This window comes from Coregonus lavaretus (genome assembly GCF_964263955.1).
Source record: "Coregonus lavaretus genome assembly, chromosome: 17".
In the NCBI taxonomy this organism is placed as follows: Eukaryota; Metazoa; Chordata; class Actinopteri; order Salmoniformes; family Salmonidae; genus Coregonus; species Coregonus lavaretus.
The window spans coordinates 14,055,446-14,074,668 of NC_140004.1; the positions used below are offsets into that span (position 1 = coordinate 14,055,446).

Genomic DNA, 19,223 nt, shown 5'->3' on the forward strand with positions numbered 1-19,223 from the left:
TACCTTGGCGTTACAAGCGCCGTGCTCTACCAGCTGAGCTACAGAGGACCAGATGTCTTCACTATTATTCTATAATGTAGAAAATAGGAAAAATAAAGAAAAACCCTTGAATGAGTAGGTGTGTCCAAACTTTTAACTGTTAGTGTATAAATGAACCTTCCAAGTCCCACTTTATGAATCAAAAGCATAAAGGCTAATATGGGTTACATTTATTGTTATAGAAGAATAAGACCTAATACATTTCAAGTTTGTTATGAAACATGGGCGGGTGTTGCTACAGTACACTGTCTGTTCAGAGAAGTTGTGCTAGGCCCACTGCACACCCTTGACTGTAAACTTGCACTGCTGTAAATGTGTCAGACATTGCATTCTTCCTGAATTGCATGAAGCTTATGCTATGATTGACTTCCTAACTGTTAATGATTATATTACTGAACAAAAATATAAACGCAACATTCAATTTCAATGATTTTACTGAGTTAAAGTTCATAGAAGGAAATCAGTCAATTGAAATAAATTCATTAGGCCCTAATCTATGGATTACACATGGCTGGGCAGGGGCACAGCCATGGGTGGGCCTGGGAGGGCATAGACCCACCCACTGGCGAGCCATGCCCAGCCAATCAGAATGAATTCTCCCCCCACAAAAGAGCTTACTGTCCCCCTCTCCTCCTCAGACGGATGTTCAGGTCTTGAGCTGGCGTGGTTACACGTGGTCTGAGTTGTGAGGCCGGTTGGACGTACTGCCAAATTCTCTAAAACGACATTGCTTATGGTCGAAAAATGAACATTCAATTCTCTGGTAACCGCTCTGTTGGTCATTCCTGCAGTTAGCATGCCAAATGCACACTCCCTCAAAACTTGAGACCTCTGTGGCATTGTGTTGTGTGACAAAACTGCACATTTTAGAGTGGCCTTTTATTGTCCCGAGAACAAGGTGCACCTGTGTAATTATCTTGCTGTTTAAACAGCTTCTTGATATGTCACACCTGTCAGGTGGATGGATTATCTTGACAAAGGAGAAATGCTCACTAACAGGAATGTAAACAAATTTGTGCACAATATTTGAGAGAAATAAGCTTTTTGTGCGTATGGAACATTTCTGGGATCTTTTATTTCAGCTCATGACACATGGGAGCAACACTTTACACACTTTACAGACGTTAAGCAGAGGCGTCAAACTCATTCCATGGAGGGCCTAATGTCTGCTGGTTTTTGTTTTTTCCTTTCAATTAAGACCTAGACAACCAGGTGAGGGGAGTTCCTTACTCATTAGTGACATTAATTCATCAATCAAGTACAAAGGAGGAGCGAAAACCCTCCGTGGAATGAGTTTGACACGTGGGGTTAAGAATGAACAAAAATTCAGGCGAAAAGACCAGACTTGAACGTAACACTTAACTAGTTGCCTTGAACGCAGCTCCCTAGCAACTCAACAAGCACCAGCTGGTAATCATTGCCAGTCAGCCTCAACTATGTTTTTGTAACACTTAACTTGTTGCCTTGAACGTAACTCCTCAAACAAGCTCCAGCTTCTACTAACTGCTAATCAGCCTCTACACCTGTTCTCACTCTCCTTAATCACCACTACCACCCTACTTAAACCTGACCAAACAGACAGTCCTCCTCTCTGTTTTGAAGGAATTGCCTTCACCACAGCAGCCTAATGACCACCGCCTGACGGTGAAGTCTACCTGAGACGCCAAACTATACAGAGTCAACCGCTCCGGCTCCTTCATCTGCAGCCCATGGCTTCATCCGGTCCATTCTCATTTCCCCACTGAATTCTTGTTCTCACATCCTTTCCATTTCCTCAATAAATATTCTAAACCCATTTCAAGTCTGGTCCTTAACCTCATGAAATGCATTGTATTTATTTTGCAGTGTCAAGATGAAGATAGCTGTTTTTTGAGCCACTGGACAGACAGGGCAGTATCTGGTGAACCAGGTGCTACAACAGGGTCGCTGTCACTGCCATCGTCAGTAACCCAGCAAAACTGACAGTGCAACATGAGAAATTATAGGTCAATAATCTAATGTCTTGTCTGAGTACCAGTTGTATGCTTTTTACATTTCTCTGTCTTGCATGCAGCAGCACTGTTTTTGTTAGAGGTTTCATAAAATGTGAACCTGGGCCTGACAGCCTACCATAAAATTGCTTTTTTCTCTATTATGTCAGGTGGTTAGTGAACCACATAGAGTGAGGGAAAAAAGTATTTGATCCCCTGCTGATTTTGTACGTTTATCCACTGACAAAGACATGATCAGTCTATAATTTTAATGGTAGGTGTTTTTGAACAGTGAGAGACAGAATAACAACAAAAAAATCCAGAAAAAAACGCATGTCAAAAATGTTATAAATTGATTTGCATTTTAATGAGGGAAATAAGTATTTGACCCCTCTGCGCAAAACATGACTTAGTACTTGGTGGCAAAACCCTTTTTGGCAATCACAGAGGTCAGATGTTTCTTGTAGTTGGCCACCAGGTTTGCACACATCTCAGGAGGGATTTTGTCCCACTCCTCTTTGCAGATCTTCTCCAAGTCATTAAGGTTTCGAGGCTGACGTTTGGCAACTCGAATCTTCAGCTTCCTCCACAGATTTTCTATGGGATTAAGGTCTGGAGACTAGGCCACTCCAGGACCTTAATGTGCTTCTTCTTGAGCCACTCCTTTGTTGCCTTGGCCGTGTGTTTTGGATCATTGTCATGCTGGAATGCCCATCCACGACCCATTTTCAATGCCCTGGCTGAGGGAAGGAGGTTCTCACCCAAGATTTGACGGTACATGGCCCTGTCCATCGTCCCTTTGATGCGGTGAAGTTGTCATGTCCCCTTAGCAGAAAAACACCCACAAAGCATAATGTTTCCACCTCCATGTTTGACGGTGGGGATGGTGTTCTTGGGGTCATAGGCAGCATTCCTCCTCCTCCAAACACAGCGAGTTGAGTTGATGCCAAAGAGCTCCATTTTGGTCTCATCTGACCACAACACTTTCACCCAGTTCTCCTCTGAATCATTCAGATGTTCATTGGCAAACTTCAGACGGGCCTGTATATGTGCTTTCTTGAGCAGGGGGACCTTGAGGGCGCTGCAGGATTTCAGTCCTTCACGGCGTAGTGTGTTACCAATTGTTTTCTTTGTGACTATGGTCCCAGCTGCCTTGAGATCATTGGCAAGATCCTCCCGTGTAGTTCTGGGCTGATTCCTCACCGTTCTCATGATCATTGCAACTCCACGAGGTGAGATCTTGCATGGAGCCCCAGGCCGAGGGAGATTGACAGTTCTTTTGTGTTTCTTCCATTTGCGAATAATCGCACCAACTGTTGTCACCTTCTCATTCCAGCCTTGTGTAGGTCTACAATCTTGTCCCTGACATCCTTGGAGAGCTCTTTGGTCTTGGCCATGGTGGAGAGTTTGGAATCTGATTGATTGATTGCTTCTGTGGACAGGTGTCTTTTATACAGGTAACAAGCTGAGATTAGGAGCACCCCCTTTAGTTACCTTAAATGTATTTAGACTGGATTCAACCAAATGTTTCAATGTTTTTATTCACACAATTAATCCATTTGTGATGTGCAGCATAGTTTGTTTATTTGACCCTATAAAGACACAAGCTACATTTGGGTGAGTTGAATTAAGCAAATATTTAAAATGGTAGAATGAGTCATTGAAGGTATAGGGCTAGGGTGTCAAACATAAGGCCCGCAGGCCGAATCAATCAATCCATAATTGTCATAAATGATTGTTATAAAATAAAGTTGCACTCTCTAAATATGATCCCAACAATTTAATGGGTATAACCAACGTTCCGCCACGCAGTGCCTTCTTCAGAGTTGTAATTATTTTTACACAGTTTACTTACTTTAGTCAGCACCTCTTCAAAAAAAATATGGGTGTGCATCAGCATATTATTTTTACTAGAATCAATGATTGTTACCACATGGGGGCATTACAGTATCATAAACTGTAAATAATATGTGTGTACAAGTTTTTCATATGGAGTAAAATAGATGTTCTATTTTGCAGTTATTCATTAATGATAGTCAGCTATTATTAATTCAATGATTAATTGAATACTGTAATACGTAAACACATTTTGAACATAATAATGAACAAATGTTAACCAAAGTAGGTCAGCATTCTGCAGTGTGTAGTTGACTGAAGGTTCTTACTATAGTCCTTTTTTTCTTGAGATGGGAAAACTAGTTTTTTTATTAAGTTGAACATGTGCTCTTTATGACAGAATGTGAAAATTAGTAACCAAAAAGTAACCAAAAAAGTGTTAAACAAATAAAAAAGATATCTTATATTTGAGATTCTTCAAATAGCCACCCTTTGCCTTGATGAGAGCTTTGCACACTCTTGGCATTCTCTCAACCAGCTTCACCTGGAATGCTTTTCCAACAGTCTTGAAGGAGTTCCCACATATGCTGAGCACTTGTTGGCTGCATTTCCTTCACTCTGCGGTCCGACTCATCCCAAACCATCTCAATTGGGTGGAGGTCAGGGGATTGTGGAGGCCAGGTCATCTGATGCAGCACTCCATCATTCTCCTTCTTGGTAAAATAGCCCTTACACAGCCTGGAGGTTTGTTGGGTCATTGTCCTGTTGAAAACAAATGATAGTCCCACTAAGCCCAAACCAGATGGGATGGTGTATCACTGCAGAATGCTGTGGTAGCCATGCTAGTTAAGTGTGCCTTGAATTCTAAATAAATCACAGACAGTGTCATCAGCAAAGCACCCCCACACCATAACACCTACTCCTCCACACTTTACGGTGGGAAATACACATGCGGAGATCATCCGTTCACCCACACTGCGTCTCACAAAGACACAGCGGTTTGAACCATAACTCTCCAATTTGGACTCCGGACCAAAGGACAAATTTCCACCGATCTAATGTCCATTGTTTGTGTTTCTTGGCCGAAGCAAGTCTCTTCTTCTTATTGGTGTTCTTTAGTAGTGGTTTCTTTGCAGCAATTCGACCATTAAGGCCTGATTCACACAGTCTCCTCTGAACAGTTGATGTTGAGATGTGTCTGTTACTTGAACTCTGTGAAGCATTTATTTGGGCTGCAATTTCTGAGGCTGGTAACTCTAATGAACGTATCCTCTGCAGCAGAGGTAACTCTGGGTCTTCCATTCCTGTGGCGGTCCTCATGAGAGACAGTTTCATCATAACGGGTTGATGGTTTTTGCGACTGCACTTGAAGACATTTTCAAAGTTCTTGAAATGTTCCGTATTGATTGACCTTCATGTCTTAAAGTAATGATGGACTGTTGTTTCTCTTTGCTTATTTGCCATAATATGGACTTGGTCTTTTACCAAATTGGGCTATCTTCTGTATATCACCCCTACCTTGTCACAACACAACTGATTGGCTCAAACACATTAAGAAGGAATGAAATTTCACAATTTAACTTTTAAGAAGGCACACCTGTTAATTGAAATGCATTCCAGGTGACTACCTCATGAAGCTGGTTGAGAGAATGCCAAGAGTGTGCAAAGCTGTCATCAAGGCAAACGGTGGCTATTTTAAGAATCTCAAATATAAAATATATTTTGATTTGTTTAACACTTTATTGGTTACTACATGATTCCATAAGTGTTATGTCATAGTTTTGATGTCTTCACTATTATTCTACAATGTAGAAAATAGTAAAAAAGAAAGAAAGATCCTTGAGTGAGTAGGTGTGTCCAAACTTTTGACTGGTACTGTGTGTCAGATAAGGTATTTCTGTTTTTTCTTTTTAATAAATTTGCAAAAATGTTAAAAACCAGTTTTCACGTTGTCAATATGGGGTATTGTGTGTAGATTGATGAAGATTATTATTTTTTAAATCCATTTTAGAATAAGGCTGTAACGTAACAAAATGTGGAAAAGGGGAAGGGTCCTGAATACTCTGCCAACGGTGCTTCAACAAAGTACTGAGTAAAGGGTCTGAATACTTATAGAAATTTGATATTTCAGTGTTTAATTTTTTATAATTTTGCAAAAATTAATAAAAACCTGTTTTTGCTTTGTCACTATGGGGTATTGTGTGTAGATTGATGAGAGAGAAAAACAACAATTTACTCCATTTTAGAATAAGGCTGTAACGTAACAAAATGTGGAAAAAGTCAAGGGGTCTGAATATTTTCCGAATGCACTGTATGTAGCTAGCTCAGCAGAACCTCCGATGGTAATTATATTTCCGGAGTATAAAGCCTCTTCACAAATGGTTTCTATCAAGTCATAGCTGTCACATCACTGGCACTGTTCTCTGATGAGGAGATTCGTAATTGCTGTTCCAGTGAAACAACAGACACTAACTTGGACAGCAGCAAGTAAGGTGCATGTAAGATACTACCAAAGTTACTTTTATTGTCCAGAACAGCTTGATGGCTTTAAATCCTTTCTGATTTTATTGATCATGTTCATTTAACACATACACATTTACATTTTAATATTTCTTAATGTACACGGAAAAGCATTGGGTAAAATTCAAACAAATGTATTAGTGTATCACCCATGTTATTGTGATTCAAAGTAGTATTTTTATGAAATCACTTGACAAACATAACAATGATAAAATCATTTGTTTCGATATCATTGTCCTTTACTTAAAATGATGTGTACAATATAGCATTGCTAAATGATTGCCCTTGGTATGTCTTTAGATTCTCCTGGAACATGTTGAGAGAACATAAGTGTTTTTTTGCAAACATGTTCATATATTTTACAAATAATAAACAAAAAAGCCTATGACAGTGATACGACTTTGACATTTTCGCTATGGTTGCAATTACAGTTCCTTTTTGCAGAGTAGCTTACCAGAAGCACAAACTGCTTGCACAGTCGTGGACACTAGATTTGGCGATGATGATTATACGGTATATTTACAAAAAAGTGCTAATATCATTGCTGTGTAATCTTATGTACATAAAAACAGCTTAAATATTGATATGGAGCAGATGCACTTAATAGGTCAATAACTACAACAGTCCAATGTTCTCCAGTCCTTTTTGAGTCCCTCTGTTATTCTTGTGCCATTCCATAAATAGCGTTGATTTTCTCCTGGAACATTTTGACAACAACCCCCCTCTTTAGTTTCATGGTAGGTCCTGGAGAGAATATAGAAGAAGGAAATGATATTCAATCAGACTTAACGTGCTCTCAAAATGAGTGTCCTCTTTTTCTTGTGCTCCAATCACATTTGACATACTCAACAGCATGGAAGAAAGATGATATCATGCAATGGTATCCAGAGGAATGTTGTTTAGTATGAAACAGTCACAAGACTGCCTTGTCAGATACTATACGTGATGAACATTACTGGCAAAACATTTACTTCACTCTCAGAGTTCTTTGTAAAAGTGTGTCAAATTATGAAAAAGCTAATTATCTATTGAAAATTACATACAGTAACGTCACAAAACTAGCTTTAGTTTAGCAAACTAGCTTTAATTTAATAAAAATATATTTTTCACACTGATTGACTCACCCAGTTCTCCCCCGGATATGGAGAAATCTCTGTCCAAAATAAACCACTTCTGGACCCTCTGGGCGTTGGAGGGGGCCTTAGCGTTCACGCGCTCTATGCCCTCCTGAATGGCCTTGTAAATAGCTGGCTCCTTACTGGCTATAATCTCAGAGGCCTTGGTTGCCACGACGCCACGCTGCTGGCAGAACGCCAAGGCCTCTGGGGTCAGCTCGTCCGTCGGATCGCCATTGTCGTCGACTACACACTACGGAGGGAGAGTGGGGTCAAAGGTTAGGAGTGATCCAGGAGTCTTTCTGAACAGAGCCTGGATCCAGATCTGTTTGTGCTGTATAATTCTATTCTAATTGCTTAATAATTCTAAAGCAATAATTCTAAAGCATGCCAATGAACATAGGAGTTGGCAATACAGTCCACATCTAACGTTTGAGGCCTTACTTTGAGCGTGAGCATCATGGAGAGGAATTTCAGCTTGTCTCCGAGCAACATGGCGTTGCTGATGATGGCAGTCTCTGCTTTCACTGCATCCTCAATGGGCACAGGTGGAATATTCTCCCCTCCTGCTGTTATGATCAGCTCTGCAGGACAAGATATGTCATACTTAGCTAGATATTTAGATCATAGATCTACATGATGTTCAACTATGATTATCTTGTATATCCAGGCTCAAGGTAGAAGTTACCCTTAGGCACAGACTTAGGATCAGGGGAAGGTACACAAAATTGACCTTAGATCAGTGTCTAGGAGAAACAGCATCTTACTCCCATCGACACCCAACACTGGCAGCCATGTTGTGTAGTGGCTATATACTGTACATCTAGAAAATAAACTATAAATAAGTACTATACCCTTTATCCTCCCTGTGATGAACAGGAAGTTGTCCTTGTCGTGCTTGCCCAGGTCTCCAGAGTGCAGCCAGCCCTCCTGGTCCAGGGCCTCCTCAGTCTTTTCTGGCTCGTTCAGGTAGCCCATGAACACATGACGCCCCCAGAAACAGATCTCACCATTCCCATTCTCGTCTGGCTTGTCTAACTTTGTCTGGCAGCCAATCACCACTTTTCCACAGCTGAGGACAACATCATGATATTTTCTGTCAATTCTTTATACAGTGAGACCGCAAAGCAAGGTATTAAATGTCACTTTTATATCTGATGGCTTATCGGTATCAATTCATGTTTTGCTATTACAATGATAGTTTTGTCAACTACAAATTAATGAATGTAAACAGTCATTAAAAATGGCAGTGGACATCCTAGTTTTCTAGTTGCTGACCTCATGATCTTGAAGTTATTCTCCCAGGAGATGGTGTGAGGGCCGGTGCTTTCACTCATCCCATAAAGCTCATACAAGGGGAGGCTAAGGCTCATGAAGTACTCCAGGGTCTCCTTAGTGATGGGTGCTGCTCCTGTTAAGCAGTTCCTGCAGCGGTCCAGGCCCATGGCCCAGCGAACCTTCTTAAACACCAGGTTGTTTGCCAGCATGAAGCCCCAGGGCACCAGGTTCTCACTGGAATCCACAACAAACAGGGAGGAATAACACACATGGTGTAAAAGATTAACGAGATTCTCTGTTACTTTTGTATACTTTTAAGCCAGTAGTTCTGAAAGTGGCACTCACGAGCCAAAGGCGGTCCCTGAAAATTAGGTACTACATCACACATGTGCAGATATGTGCACCACTGTCTCTCGCTCTGCTGTGTGTGCATCTTGCTAGCTGTCACTCAAATGGTGAGGGGCTGATTGGCTGGAACTCTAATTGCTAGGGGGCTGGCCCATGTGGTGGAAAATGTAGGGGAAATGGTGCCGCACAGCTTCTAGTAAACAAACTAGGGGTTTCCTGGCTAATTGAGGTAAGACAGTAATTCTGCTCACAGATTATGCATGAATGAAAAAAACACATTGACACATCCAGCCCAAAGCGGGAGGTTAAAAAATACTTACTAGTCGCCAAACTTGGCTGGAATTGAATCTAGTTAAGAATACAAAAAATGCTATTTGGGCGTGAGTGAGGATACATGGTTTTATTTTATTGTTGTTGATAAGATCATGTCTATGGGTGAAATTTGATGCACTGAAAATCTGCATTATTTCTGAAGTGTGGGTTTGATTGAACAACAAGAACCTGAGATAAATCCTTACCCATTCATGGCACTGTAGCTGGCTTGCAATCCGATGGATTTAGCCCAGTCTGCCACTCTTTTCCTCATACCAGAGGACTTGGCACCAATGGCTTTCATCTTCTCCTGCATCTTCTCCCACACACGGGGAACTCCCAGGAAACTGGTGGGGCGCACCTCTTTCAGTGTATTCCCCAAAGAGCCCTATGAAATCATCAAGTTACATCCCGTTACTCCAGTCCCACCCTTCCCAACCAAGTGAAAACCAAACCACTACACCTCAATCAATTGTTCTCATTGTAAATAGCATTTTGAAAGGAAAGTAATGCACAGCATCATTATCTGTAGTATAATAGTTAGGGATTCTGACCTTCAGGGCGTCTGGTTCTGCGAAATACGTCGCCCCTGCGAATCTCATGGCGATCCACATGTCGTTGACCTGGGCAGCTACATGGCTCAGGGGCAGGTAGCTCACCACCACCTCCTCACCATGTTTCAGATCTGGCATGGTGCCCGCCGCATTTGAAGTCCAGGTGATCTGAGGAGAGAGTCGGTCACCACTTAGAGGAAAAACTATAAGCTACGTTTTTGTTTGTCCTTGCCGTGAACAATACATGGACAAAATTGTGACTCTTTCACATACTGTATCCGGTGCCCAGTGGCCCCAGAGCTATCTCCACCATATAGTACTAATGTAATGTGTCTGAGGGAGCCACCACATCCTGTGAGGATGAAGGGGGAGCCAGCTGGATACTGCAGTACAGTAAATGTACATGTCAATATAGAGCTTTTTCCTCAATAGCCTATTTTTATTGTCATGTCATTGTCATTACTCACATTGTCATGACTCAGCATGACCCCTTTGGGTTTGCCTGTGGTTCCAGAGGTGTAGATGAGCGTACAACACTGGTTAGCCCTCTGACTGTCCACCACAGCATTCAGCTGTTCATCAGACACCTCTTCACCCAGCTTCATAAACTCAGCCCACTGTAGGAGGACAGAGGTTGAGTCAGTAACGCCTGGTTCACATTATAGATCCAATCCGAATCGTACTGTGCTGGCTTGGATATTTTCTTTTCACATTATCCTTTCCAACAACTATGGTGGATGTGTAGCAAAGCCAGCCCAGTTCAGCTCGACTTGGCTCAGTTTTCTCAGTAATGTGAATGGATTAACAGTCTCACAGTTACAGTGTAGGACATGAAAAATTATAGAAAATACTGTGTGCTACTAACATTGCTATCTATTATGCAAATAAATAATGTTTTTTTCCAGCTGGCTAAACTTGATCTTGCTTATAGATATTCTTTCGATGCAAACTTACAGTGTACAAGTTTGGCAGCTTCTGTTGCAGTTCATCCTTGTACTGAACGATAGCTTTCAAGTGTGGAAGCTGGTCCTTAATCTGAAAGGTATGGACAAAGTAGGAATTTTAGAATTAATCATTTTGGCACAAAAACAAGAAACATATTCACTTGATCGACTTACAAATAAAACAGAGCGCAGTATTGGATTCATACTTTTTTTAAATTCTTTTTTTCATAATTCTGGATGGATGTTTGCATAATTCTGTGCATAGGTTCTATGGCTATTGGCATTTTTTAGTTTTCTCTATATATTATTCTATACGCATTTGTCTCACCCGTTTTTAAAATCTATTGCACACCTATATTACTTGACATGGATAAACAAACCAAAATGTATTAATGTTTTTCTTTATGTCTACTGTGTAATATTTATTTTGATGTTAATGTGTCATATGTATTCAATTGACTGGATATAGTCAATTGACCAGATGTACATACCTCTAGAGGTTATTTAAGTAGGTGTATTTCACAGTGGTGTATGACCTGACGAAGATCCAACTCAGATCGAAACTTATTTTTTCTGCGTCTAATTAAATCACCAGAGTTGTAGACATTTCTATTTTATTTTATTGGCAGACACAACCAGGGCAACAGTATAGTTCAGTATGTGTTATGGGGTCTCACCTGGAGGATTTTGAGGAGTTGTTTGTGGTTCTCCACCACAAGGACGTTGGCCTCACAGTTGTCTGCTACATACAGACATGCCTCGGGGGAGTTGGTGGTGTAGATGCCGGCAGCAAAGCCCCTGGCACACAACACACATCAGATCAGACAACTTTCTTATTGAGGTGGTTTAGACTGTGATTGCTGTGTGGGATGAATACTTTCTATGAGGAAGCAGCTGGTTGTCCAAGTCTCACAGCATTTACAGTATGAACAATAGTGCAGGGTAGTGCATGGTAAGATAGTGCATGCTAGATGTATAATAATAGGGGCGGCAGGTAGCCTAGCGGTTAGAGAGGCGAGCCAGTAACCGGAGAGTTGCAAGTTCGAATCCCGGGTCTGATGGGGAAAAACATTGGCCTGCCGTTGTGCCCTTGAGCACCTCTCCAAAAACCTGTGTGTGTCTTTCAGAGGGGTTGGGTTAAAAGCGGATGTCACATTTCGGTTGGACAATTGACCAATAAAGTGATCTTAATCATGTTAAAAGTTTGTTATCATTACCCAGCCAGTATACAGCCAATGTCTGAGATGAACCACTCTGGAGAGTTAAAGCCCAGAATACCGACACCATGGTAACGCTCCAGTCCCAACTACAGTAGAGGGAGGAAGAGAAAGAGTCCGAAAGAAACATTTATAATCAATAAGAATGTGGCACACTGCCTCATTTACTGTTGACCTACATGATGCTTTGAAAACTACTCCACTTCATCGCCTCTCCTTGACACTGGAGATGTAACTTAAGCTTTGAATCTAACACACCCAAGTGTTTTGTTTTTCACCAGCACCATTCTTACAAGGAGACAGAAATGACAATGGGAGAACAAGGAAATTATTTCTGATGTGTAAACATTCATAATCCCCTTTCTCTTGAGGTCAAATTCTAAATAGCCCATAGTCCAGGGATCATCAGCTAGATTCAGCCGCGGGACGATTTTTTTATTGAGCGGATGGTCTGGGGCTGGAACATAATTAAGCAATAAGGCCCTTAGCCGTGGTATATTGGCCATATACACTACCGGTCAAAAGTTTTAGAACACCTACTCATTCAAGGGTTTTTCTTTATTTTTTACTATTTTCTACATTGTAGAATAATAGTGAAGACATCAAAACGATAAAATAACACATGGAATCCCATAGTAACCAAAAAAGTATTAAACAAATCAAAATATATTTTATATTTGAGGTTCTTCAAATAGCCACCCTTTGCCTCGATGACAGCTTTTCACACTCTTGGCATTCTCTCAATGTCACGCCCTGGCTCTGGGGACTCTTAAATGTTGAGCCAGGGTGTGGATTTTTCTATGTTTAGTTTTCTATGTTTTTGTTCTAGATCGTGTTGATCTATGTTGGCCAGGGTGGTTCCCAATCAGAGACAGCTGTAGCTCGTTGTCTCTGATTGGGGACCATACTTAGGCAGCCTGTTGGCACCAGTTAGTTTGTGGGATCTTGTTCCGTAAAGGTTTGTGTTGTGTAACTTCAGGACTTCACGTATCGTTTTGTTGTTTTGTTTGTGTGTTGTGTACGAAATAAAATGTACGCTTATCACGCTGCGCCTTGGTCCGTCTCTTCCTGTAACGATCGTGACACTCAACCAGCTTCACCTAGAATGATTTTCCAACAGTCTTGAAGGAGTTCCCACATATGCTGAGCACTTGTTGGCTGCTTTTCCTTCACTCTGCGGTCCGACTCATCCCAAACCATCTCAATTTTGTTGTGGTCGGGGAATTGTGGAGGCCAGGTAATCTGATGCAGCATTCCATCACTCTCCTTCTTGGTAAAATAGCCCTCTTCTGTATACCCACCCTACCTTGTCACAACACAACTAATTGGCTCAAATGCATTAAGAAGGAAATAAATTCCACAAATTAACTTTTAAGAAGGAACACCTGTTAATTGAAATGCATTCCAGGTGACAACCTCATGAAGCTGGTTGAGAGAATGTCAAGAGTGTGCAAAGCTCTCATCAAGGCAAAGGGTGGCTATTTGAAGAATCTCAAATATAAAATATATTTTGATTTGTTTAACACTTTTCTGGTTACTACATGATTGCATATGTGTTATTTCATAGTTTTGATGTCTTCACTATTATTCTACAATGTAGAAAATAGTAAAAAAAAATAAGAAAAACCCTTGAATTAGTAGTTGTTCTAAAACTTTTGACCAGTAGTGTACAACAAACCCTGAGGTGCCTTATTGCTATTATAAACTGGTTACCAACATAATTAGAGCACTGATAATAAATGTTTTGTCATACCCATGGTATACGGTCTGATATACCACGGCTGTCAGCCAATCAGCATTCAGGGCTCGAACCACCCAGTTTATAATGAAAAGTATGAAAATGTATGCACTCACTACTGTACGTCGCTCTGGATAAGAGCGTCTGCTAAATGACTAAAATGTCAAATGTAAAAAATGTATAATTACAAATCATTTGTAGACCACAAATTGACTGCAAGAATCCCAAACAGATATCTTTGACTAAAACATAATCATTTCAAACCTTACTTACATTTGAATATGATCATGCATCTCTCTATTATCCGTGGGAGTACTTGGGAACAGATTTCTTAAGTTAAAATCACTTGGCGCTAATTTCCTGGAGTTTTTTCAGTCTTATTTCCAACAATGAAAAAAGGTAGTAATAATAATAATAATCTATATATAATTTTATTTTGCTCCGAAAATTTTGGGGGCCAAATAAAACCACCCACGGGCCAAATTCGGCTCGTGGGCCGCCAGTTGGGGAACCCTGCCATAGCCTATTTGAAGATGATTTTCAGTGATGTTAACAGATCTGCATTATAGTTAATTAGAATTCACTGACAAAGTTGAAAAATACTGCTACGTGTCTATATAGAGCAACTAAAAAATGCAGAACACATCCTGGTACAAAAAGTACATCATAACATACTGTAGATAGAGCAACGGAAAAACTTTGAGAGATCATTTTCGATTAAATTCCACTTAAGCATAGAACAGAGAGCAACTAAAGAGCACAGACACTGGCACAACAACTACATCAATAAACAGACCTTGAGGAAGCTCTTGGCCGCCACTCGGCACTGCTGGTAATAGTCCCTCCAGGTCATGGTGACCCACTGCCCGTCTTTCTTAGATGCCAGTGCAGGCAGGTCTCCATAGCTCTCCACCGTCTCCAGGAACATCTGGTGGACGGTCATGGGGGCCTCGGAGCCAGGCCCTGTCTCGGTCATCCTCAGCTTGACCGCCTGGTCCCTGGAGGTGCACCAGAGCTGCTCCGCTGGGGCCAGAGACACATCCGACAGCTTCAGGGGCACCGAGGCACCTGTAGTACGAGGACAGCAGGGGCAGCAGTTGCCTGCCATCAGTGGTAGTTTATGGAGTAATCTCAGACTAGTATTCCCTTTCCCTGTTCCCACAAGAACGCAGTGGACCGCAGGTAGGTACAGAATGAGAATGTGTTCTCAGTCAACTTACCTGGTAAAATAAGGGTTAAATAAAACAGAAGTCAGGGGGTGTGGCTATGTCTGAGAATCAGACTGGACTATCACTACCACACCCTCATTCGCTGTCTCAGTGAGAAGTATAACCATTTGAACCCTCTTAACTAGAACTGAGCTGCCTGTATCATGTTGATTCTGAGAATAGAGGAAGCTATGGAATGTCACTGCCTACCCACCAATTAGGTTTGAGTGGTGAAACTGGCTCTGATTAAATAGAAAAGGTCAAAAACATGCAAAGGGGGACAGGTTAAAAATTTTCTTCCTCATAGATTAAATAACATGTTTCCTCGAAGACCAGAATAACTGTAACCCTGAACTGATTATGCTTTTAGGCACATTTCTGTCAAACTGTTCCACAAGTTTCTTTATAACTGCTGAATTATGAACTACAAAACATAATCATGTTCGTCTTACATGCGATAAAACATCTGATCTGCTTCAGTTAAATTGAGTCCATCTCCTACATAAAAAAACTCTTAGCCCTACCTATGATCACCATAAACTGCGATTACCTGAGAGAGGATCCCATTGAGGTCCCTCTAGTCCAGGTGATCTGGGTGGTTTGGCTGGTACTTCAGGTATGCTTGATGGGGTTATCACTGCAGGTTCTACAGCAGCTGTCTCCTGGCTGTCTTTGCACTCTCCATCTGACTCTGACTCAGAGTTTGGCTGTGGATGGTCCACTACTCCACCATTGATGAGGGGACTCGAGTGGTTTCTGTTCTGTTGGAGTTTGGCGACTGGTGGTAACTGTTCGGTTTCGCCAAGAGGAATGTCACTCACACAACTAGAATGAAGCATATGAAAATAAAAGATGCTTAAATAAACACTCAGTCATAAAACACTGTACCATTATTTGGTGAATATTCAGCAATAATAAACTGGTACTTCAGCATAGAAGGTTACTATAAGTCCACATACCTCTCAGAACTCTTCTCTACGACAGGAACCCCATTGGTAACAATGGAATCCTCTTGTTCAGACATCTTGTAAATGCTTAAATAAAATACGTCAAATATCTACATTAGATGTGCAGAAACCACTTGATCATGATCAACGAGCTATAAATATCAAATGAATAAAATCTCTAAATAGTTTGTGCAAAGGCTCCTGATATTCTACTAATTCAAGAGAAAAAGTATACCCTCCTGGATCCTTATATGAGTGGGTATTGCAACATGACAGCGTCAGGGGTTGTGTCAATAGCTGCTTAGCTCGATTGATAACGAATGGCGAAATTAAAGGGTTTGTGCCAAAAACTTGTAACCATTTGCAGAGCTTTTTCCAATCTTTCACTTAAATATAGTAGGTTACACAAAGACGGTTGACTTTTAACTAAGAAAGTGACACTGAGAAAGAGCACGTATTTATGCTGAAAAACCTTTTTTGTCCTACTTCAAAGGCAGATCTCAGTCAAGGTTCTGTACAGTTGTTATCTCCATAGACACACATAGTAAATATGTTGGTTATTACATGTCTCAAATACAACATAGGCCCAAAGCATGTAGTGAAGTGCACATAAAGTAACATGTTGGGTTACTTGACCATCATACCTCATACCTCATCATTATCTCTGACATGAAGTCAATCAGCCTATGATGAAAAATGTCAGTGAAATTATGCCATCTAGTGTTTGTATCTTGAAATTGAAGACAATTTTCACACGGCTCTGCTATCGTTTAGCTATGACAGTCATAATGATGACATGCCTTGAGTATACAATTTTGCCAAGAAGCTGCTAAACATGAATGGAGAGAGAAAGGTGGATGGTGTCACTTGACTGCAGTTCAAATTCCAAACGAGCAGTTAAAATATTGAGACATAGCTCATAACAGTGATAGAAAATGCTAATCTGGTTCATGAGGACATTGTTTTGTTTCACCACTTCAACAAGAAAAGAACAGAAGATCCGACCAGATAGATCAGATAACTACGGTCAAAATGTCTCTAGGGCAAAGTTCATCATAATTGCAAAACAATTGCCTAAGTTATGTGGCAAAGTAAACACTGAACTTTTGCACAGAATGATGCAAACATTAGTGCTTACTGACATTTCTGCAAAAAAACGATGAACTGTAATACATAAATTGGATAGAATCTCTATGCTCTCTTAACCCTCCCGTTGTCCTAGGGTCAAAATGACCCGCCACTGTGTTGAACCAACTTTATTTAATTATTATATTTTTGGGATCATTTGTGAGAAGGAGGCAGTGAGACTTTAAAGAAAGTATCACTGCCTCCTTCTCACAAATGATCCAAAAAATATAATAATTAAATAAAGTTGGTTCAACACAGTGGCGGGTCATTTTGACCCTAGGACAACGGGAGGGTTAAGAGAGCATAGAGATTCTATCCAATTTATGTATTACAGTTCATCGTTTTTTTGCAGAAAAGGACCGATGCAGATGTTTTTATCTCAATATCAAATCATTTCTGGGTAACAATTAAGTACCTTACTGGGATTGTTTTAAATTAAAAATTGTAAAAAAGAAACTAAAATAGCTTCTTAGCTAGAACAATTTCTCAAGCAAGAATTTTGCTAGGACTGTCTGGGAGTGGTCTAAGTGGGAGGGGAAAACTAAAAACTAGCTGTTATTAGCAGAGAGGATTGGAACTATTTCTTATTGGTCTGTTTACTGCCTGGTGATGTCACCAGAGCAGGCAGGTCAAAACTCTATCCCACCAAAACAGGCTGAAATTTCAGGCGGTCTTTTCAAACAACTCATACACTAAAAGGGCATATCATCAATTTCACAATTTCACTGTATTATTCCAACCTCATAGTGTGGAAATATATATACAATCTAGTTTTGGACTGCACTGGGCCTTTAACAGATTACCTCTAAACAGGAAGCAGGTTGACACAAAAAAAAGACAATTCTGTATCTATGTTCCTACATGAGCAAGGCTCAACCCATCAAGTAATGAGTTGTCCAAGCAGGCTTTAACAAGACACATCATAGCAGGAGACAATAAAGAATAAGCCTGAGCCTGTTGGCAAAACAATAAAACACGAGGAACCTGCTTGGTTGAGTTTAGTTTGACCATGTTTTTTGCATGCATGTCCTGAGATCTAGGCTAGGTCATGTTTGTTTGTTTGCTTTGAACACATGTATCTATCTATATATAGCTTAGGCAACCAACGCATGCAACTATTATAGGCTACTGGTCAAATTTTTTCACTCTGAACATGCCTTTGCCACTGAAATTCAAACATTACATTGGATATATACTGTGAAAGCTACTGTATCAGTACCAGAAAGCAATCTAAAGGTCAAAATCACAGTTACTCTTGGTTTTAATGGTTAGACAATTACATGCAATTATAGGCAACTTAACACCTCCCAGTATCAGTCAATGCTTTGCTGTAGATGCTGTACAAATAATCCTAAATATTCAGAGGTTAATAATGCAAGAACTGTCCAACTGTTTCAAATGTATTTCACAAACCAAGACAGATGGACAAATGAATTCCAAGACAGACGGACACAGACAAACTGACAGACAGACAGAGACAGACAATTGACCCCCGTTCACCACTCTGACAGGTGAGCAAGGACTGTAGGAACATGTTGCAAGAGCTGTCTGTGATTTGTAGATTGACGTGGTGGTCTGGCACATGAAAAAAATAGCCTATCGTGAAAGAATCCAAGCACACATAAAGAAATTGATGAATTCATTCCAGAGTGGTAATATTCAGCAGACAATTATAATACCATTCTATTGAATAAAGACAGAGCAAATATCCTACCTTGTTCAGAGACTTTGTTCAGACAGGGACAGACAGAGGCAGGTGCTATAGGACATCAACTTGGCAGGAGAGAGCGCAGGGAAAACCTGAATGGACCTCGACGTGATGTGCACAACGTGGGACTGTCACCCAGGACAGCAGCTGATAAGCTGTATGGGGGACAGTACTGTCCAACTCAGGTCTTTCTGCTCTCTTACGTAATTTCCCCCATACCTGAGGGTCAAATTGCTAGTTAACGATCCACCAGTAGACTTGAACAAAGGTTACCTTCTGCAGCAGTAGGTGCTGGAAACTGACAAGGAGCTGTGTGGGGGGTAGCATACTACATTAGAGCCTAGGGATCTAAATTAAGCCA

The 19,223-nt window shown here is 40.8% G+C and overlaps 1 protein-coding gene across 1 annotated transcript; it reads right to left on the reverse strand.

Moving 5' to 3' along the window:
* Positions 1-6,387: 6,387 nt before the first annotated feature.
* Positions 6,388-18,988, reverse strand: LOC311144288 (long-chain-fatty-acid--CoA ligase ACSBG2-like). Its single transcript, XM_084180304.1, has 15 exons — positions 18,869-18,988; positions 16,039-16,113; positions 15,630-15,904; positions 14,668-14,939; positions 12,134-12,222; positions 11,594-11,714; positions 10,927-11,007; positions 10,440-10,589; positions 9,973-10,140; positions 9,625-9,806; positions 8,759-8,992; positions 8,335-8,552; positions 7,925-8,064; positions 7,490-7,733; positions 6,388-7,109 (listed from the first exon to the last, which is right to left on the reverse strand). The coding sequence occupies exons 2-15, from the start codon at positions 16,101-16,103 to the stop codon at positions 7,024-7,026; spliced, it is 2,325 nt and encodes a 774-aa protein (XP_084036430.1). The 5' UTR covers positions 16,104-16,113; positions 18,869-18,988; the 3' UTR covers positions 6,388-7,023.
* Positions 18,989-19,223: the final 235 nt, after the last annotated feature.

Excerpts from the sequence above, each read along its gene's own strand:
- LOC311144288 (XM_084180304.1), bottom strand. The coding sequence starts at position 16,103 with ATGTCTGAACAAGAGGATTCCATTGTTACCAATGGGGTTCCTGTCGTA. Across the intron at positions 11,715-12,133 it reads ATTGGCTGTATACTGGCTGG|GGGCTTTGCTGCCGGCATCT; the intron begins GTAATGATAACA and ends GTTGTGTGCCAG. Across the intron at positions 9,807-9,972 it reads CAGAACCAGACGCCCTGAAG|GGCTCTTTGGGGAATACACT; the intron begins GTCAGAATCCCT and ends ATGATTTCATAG.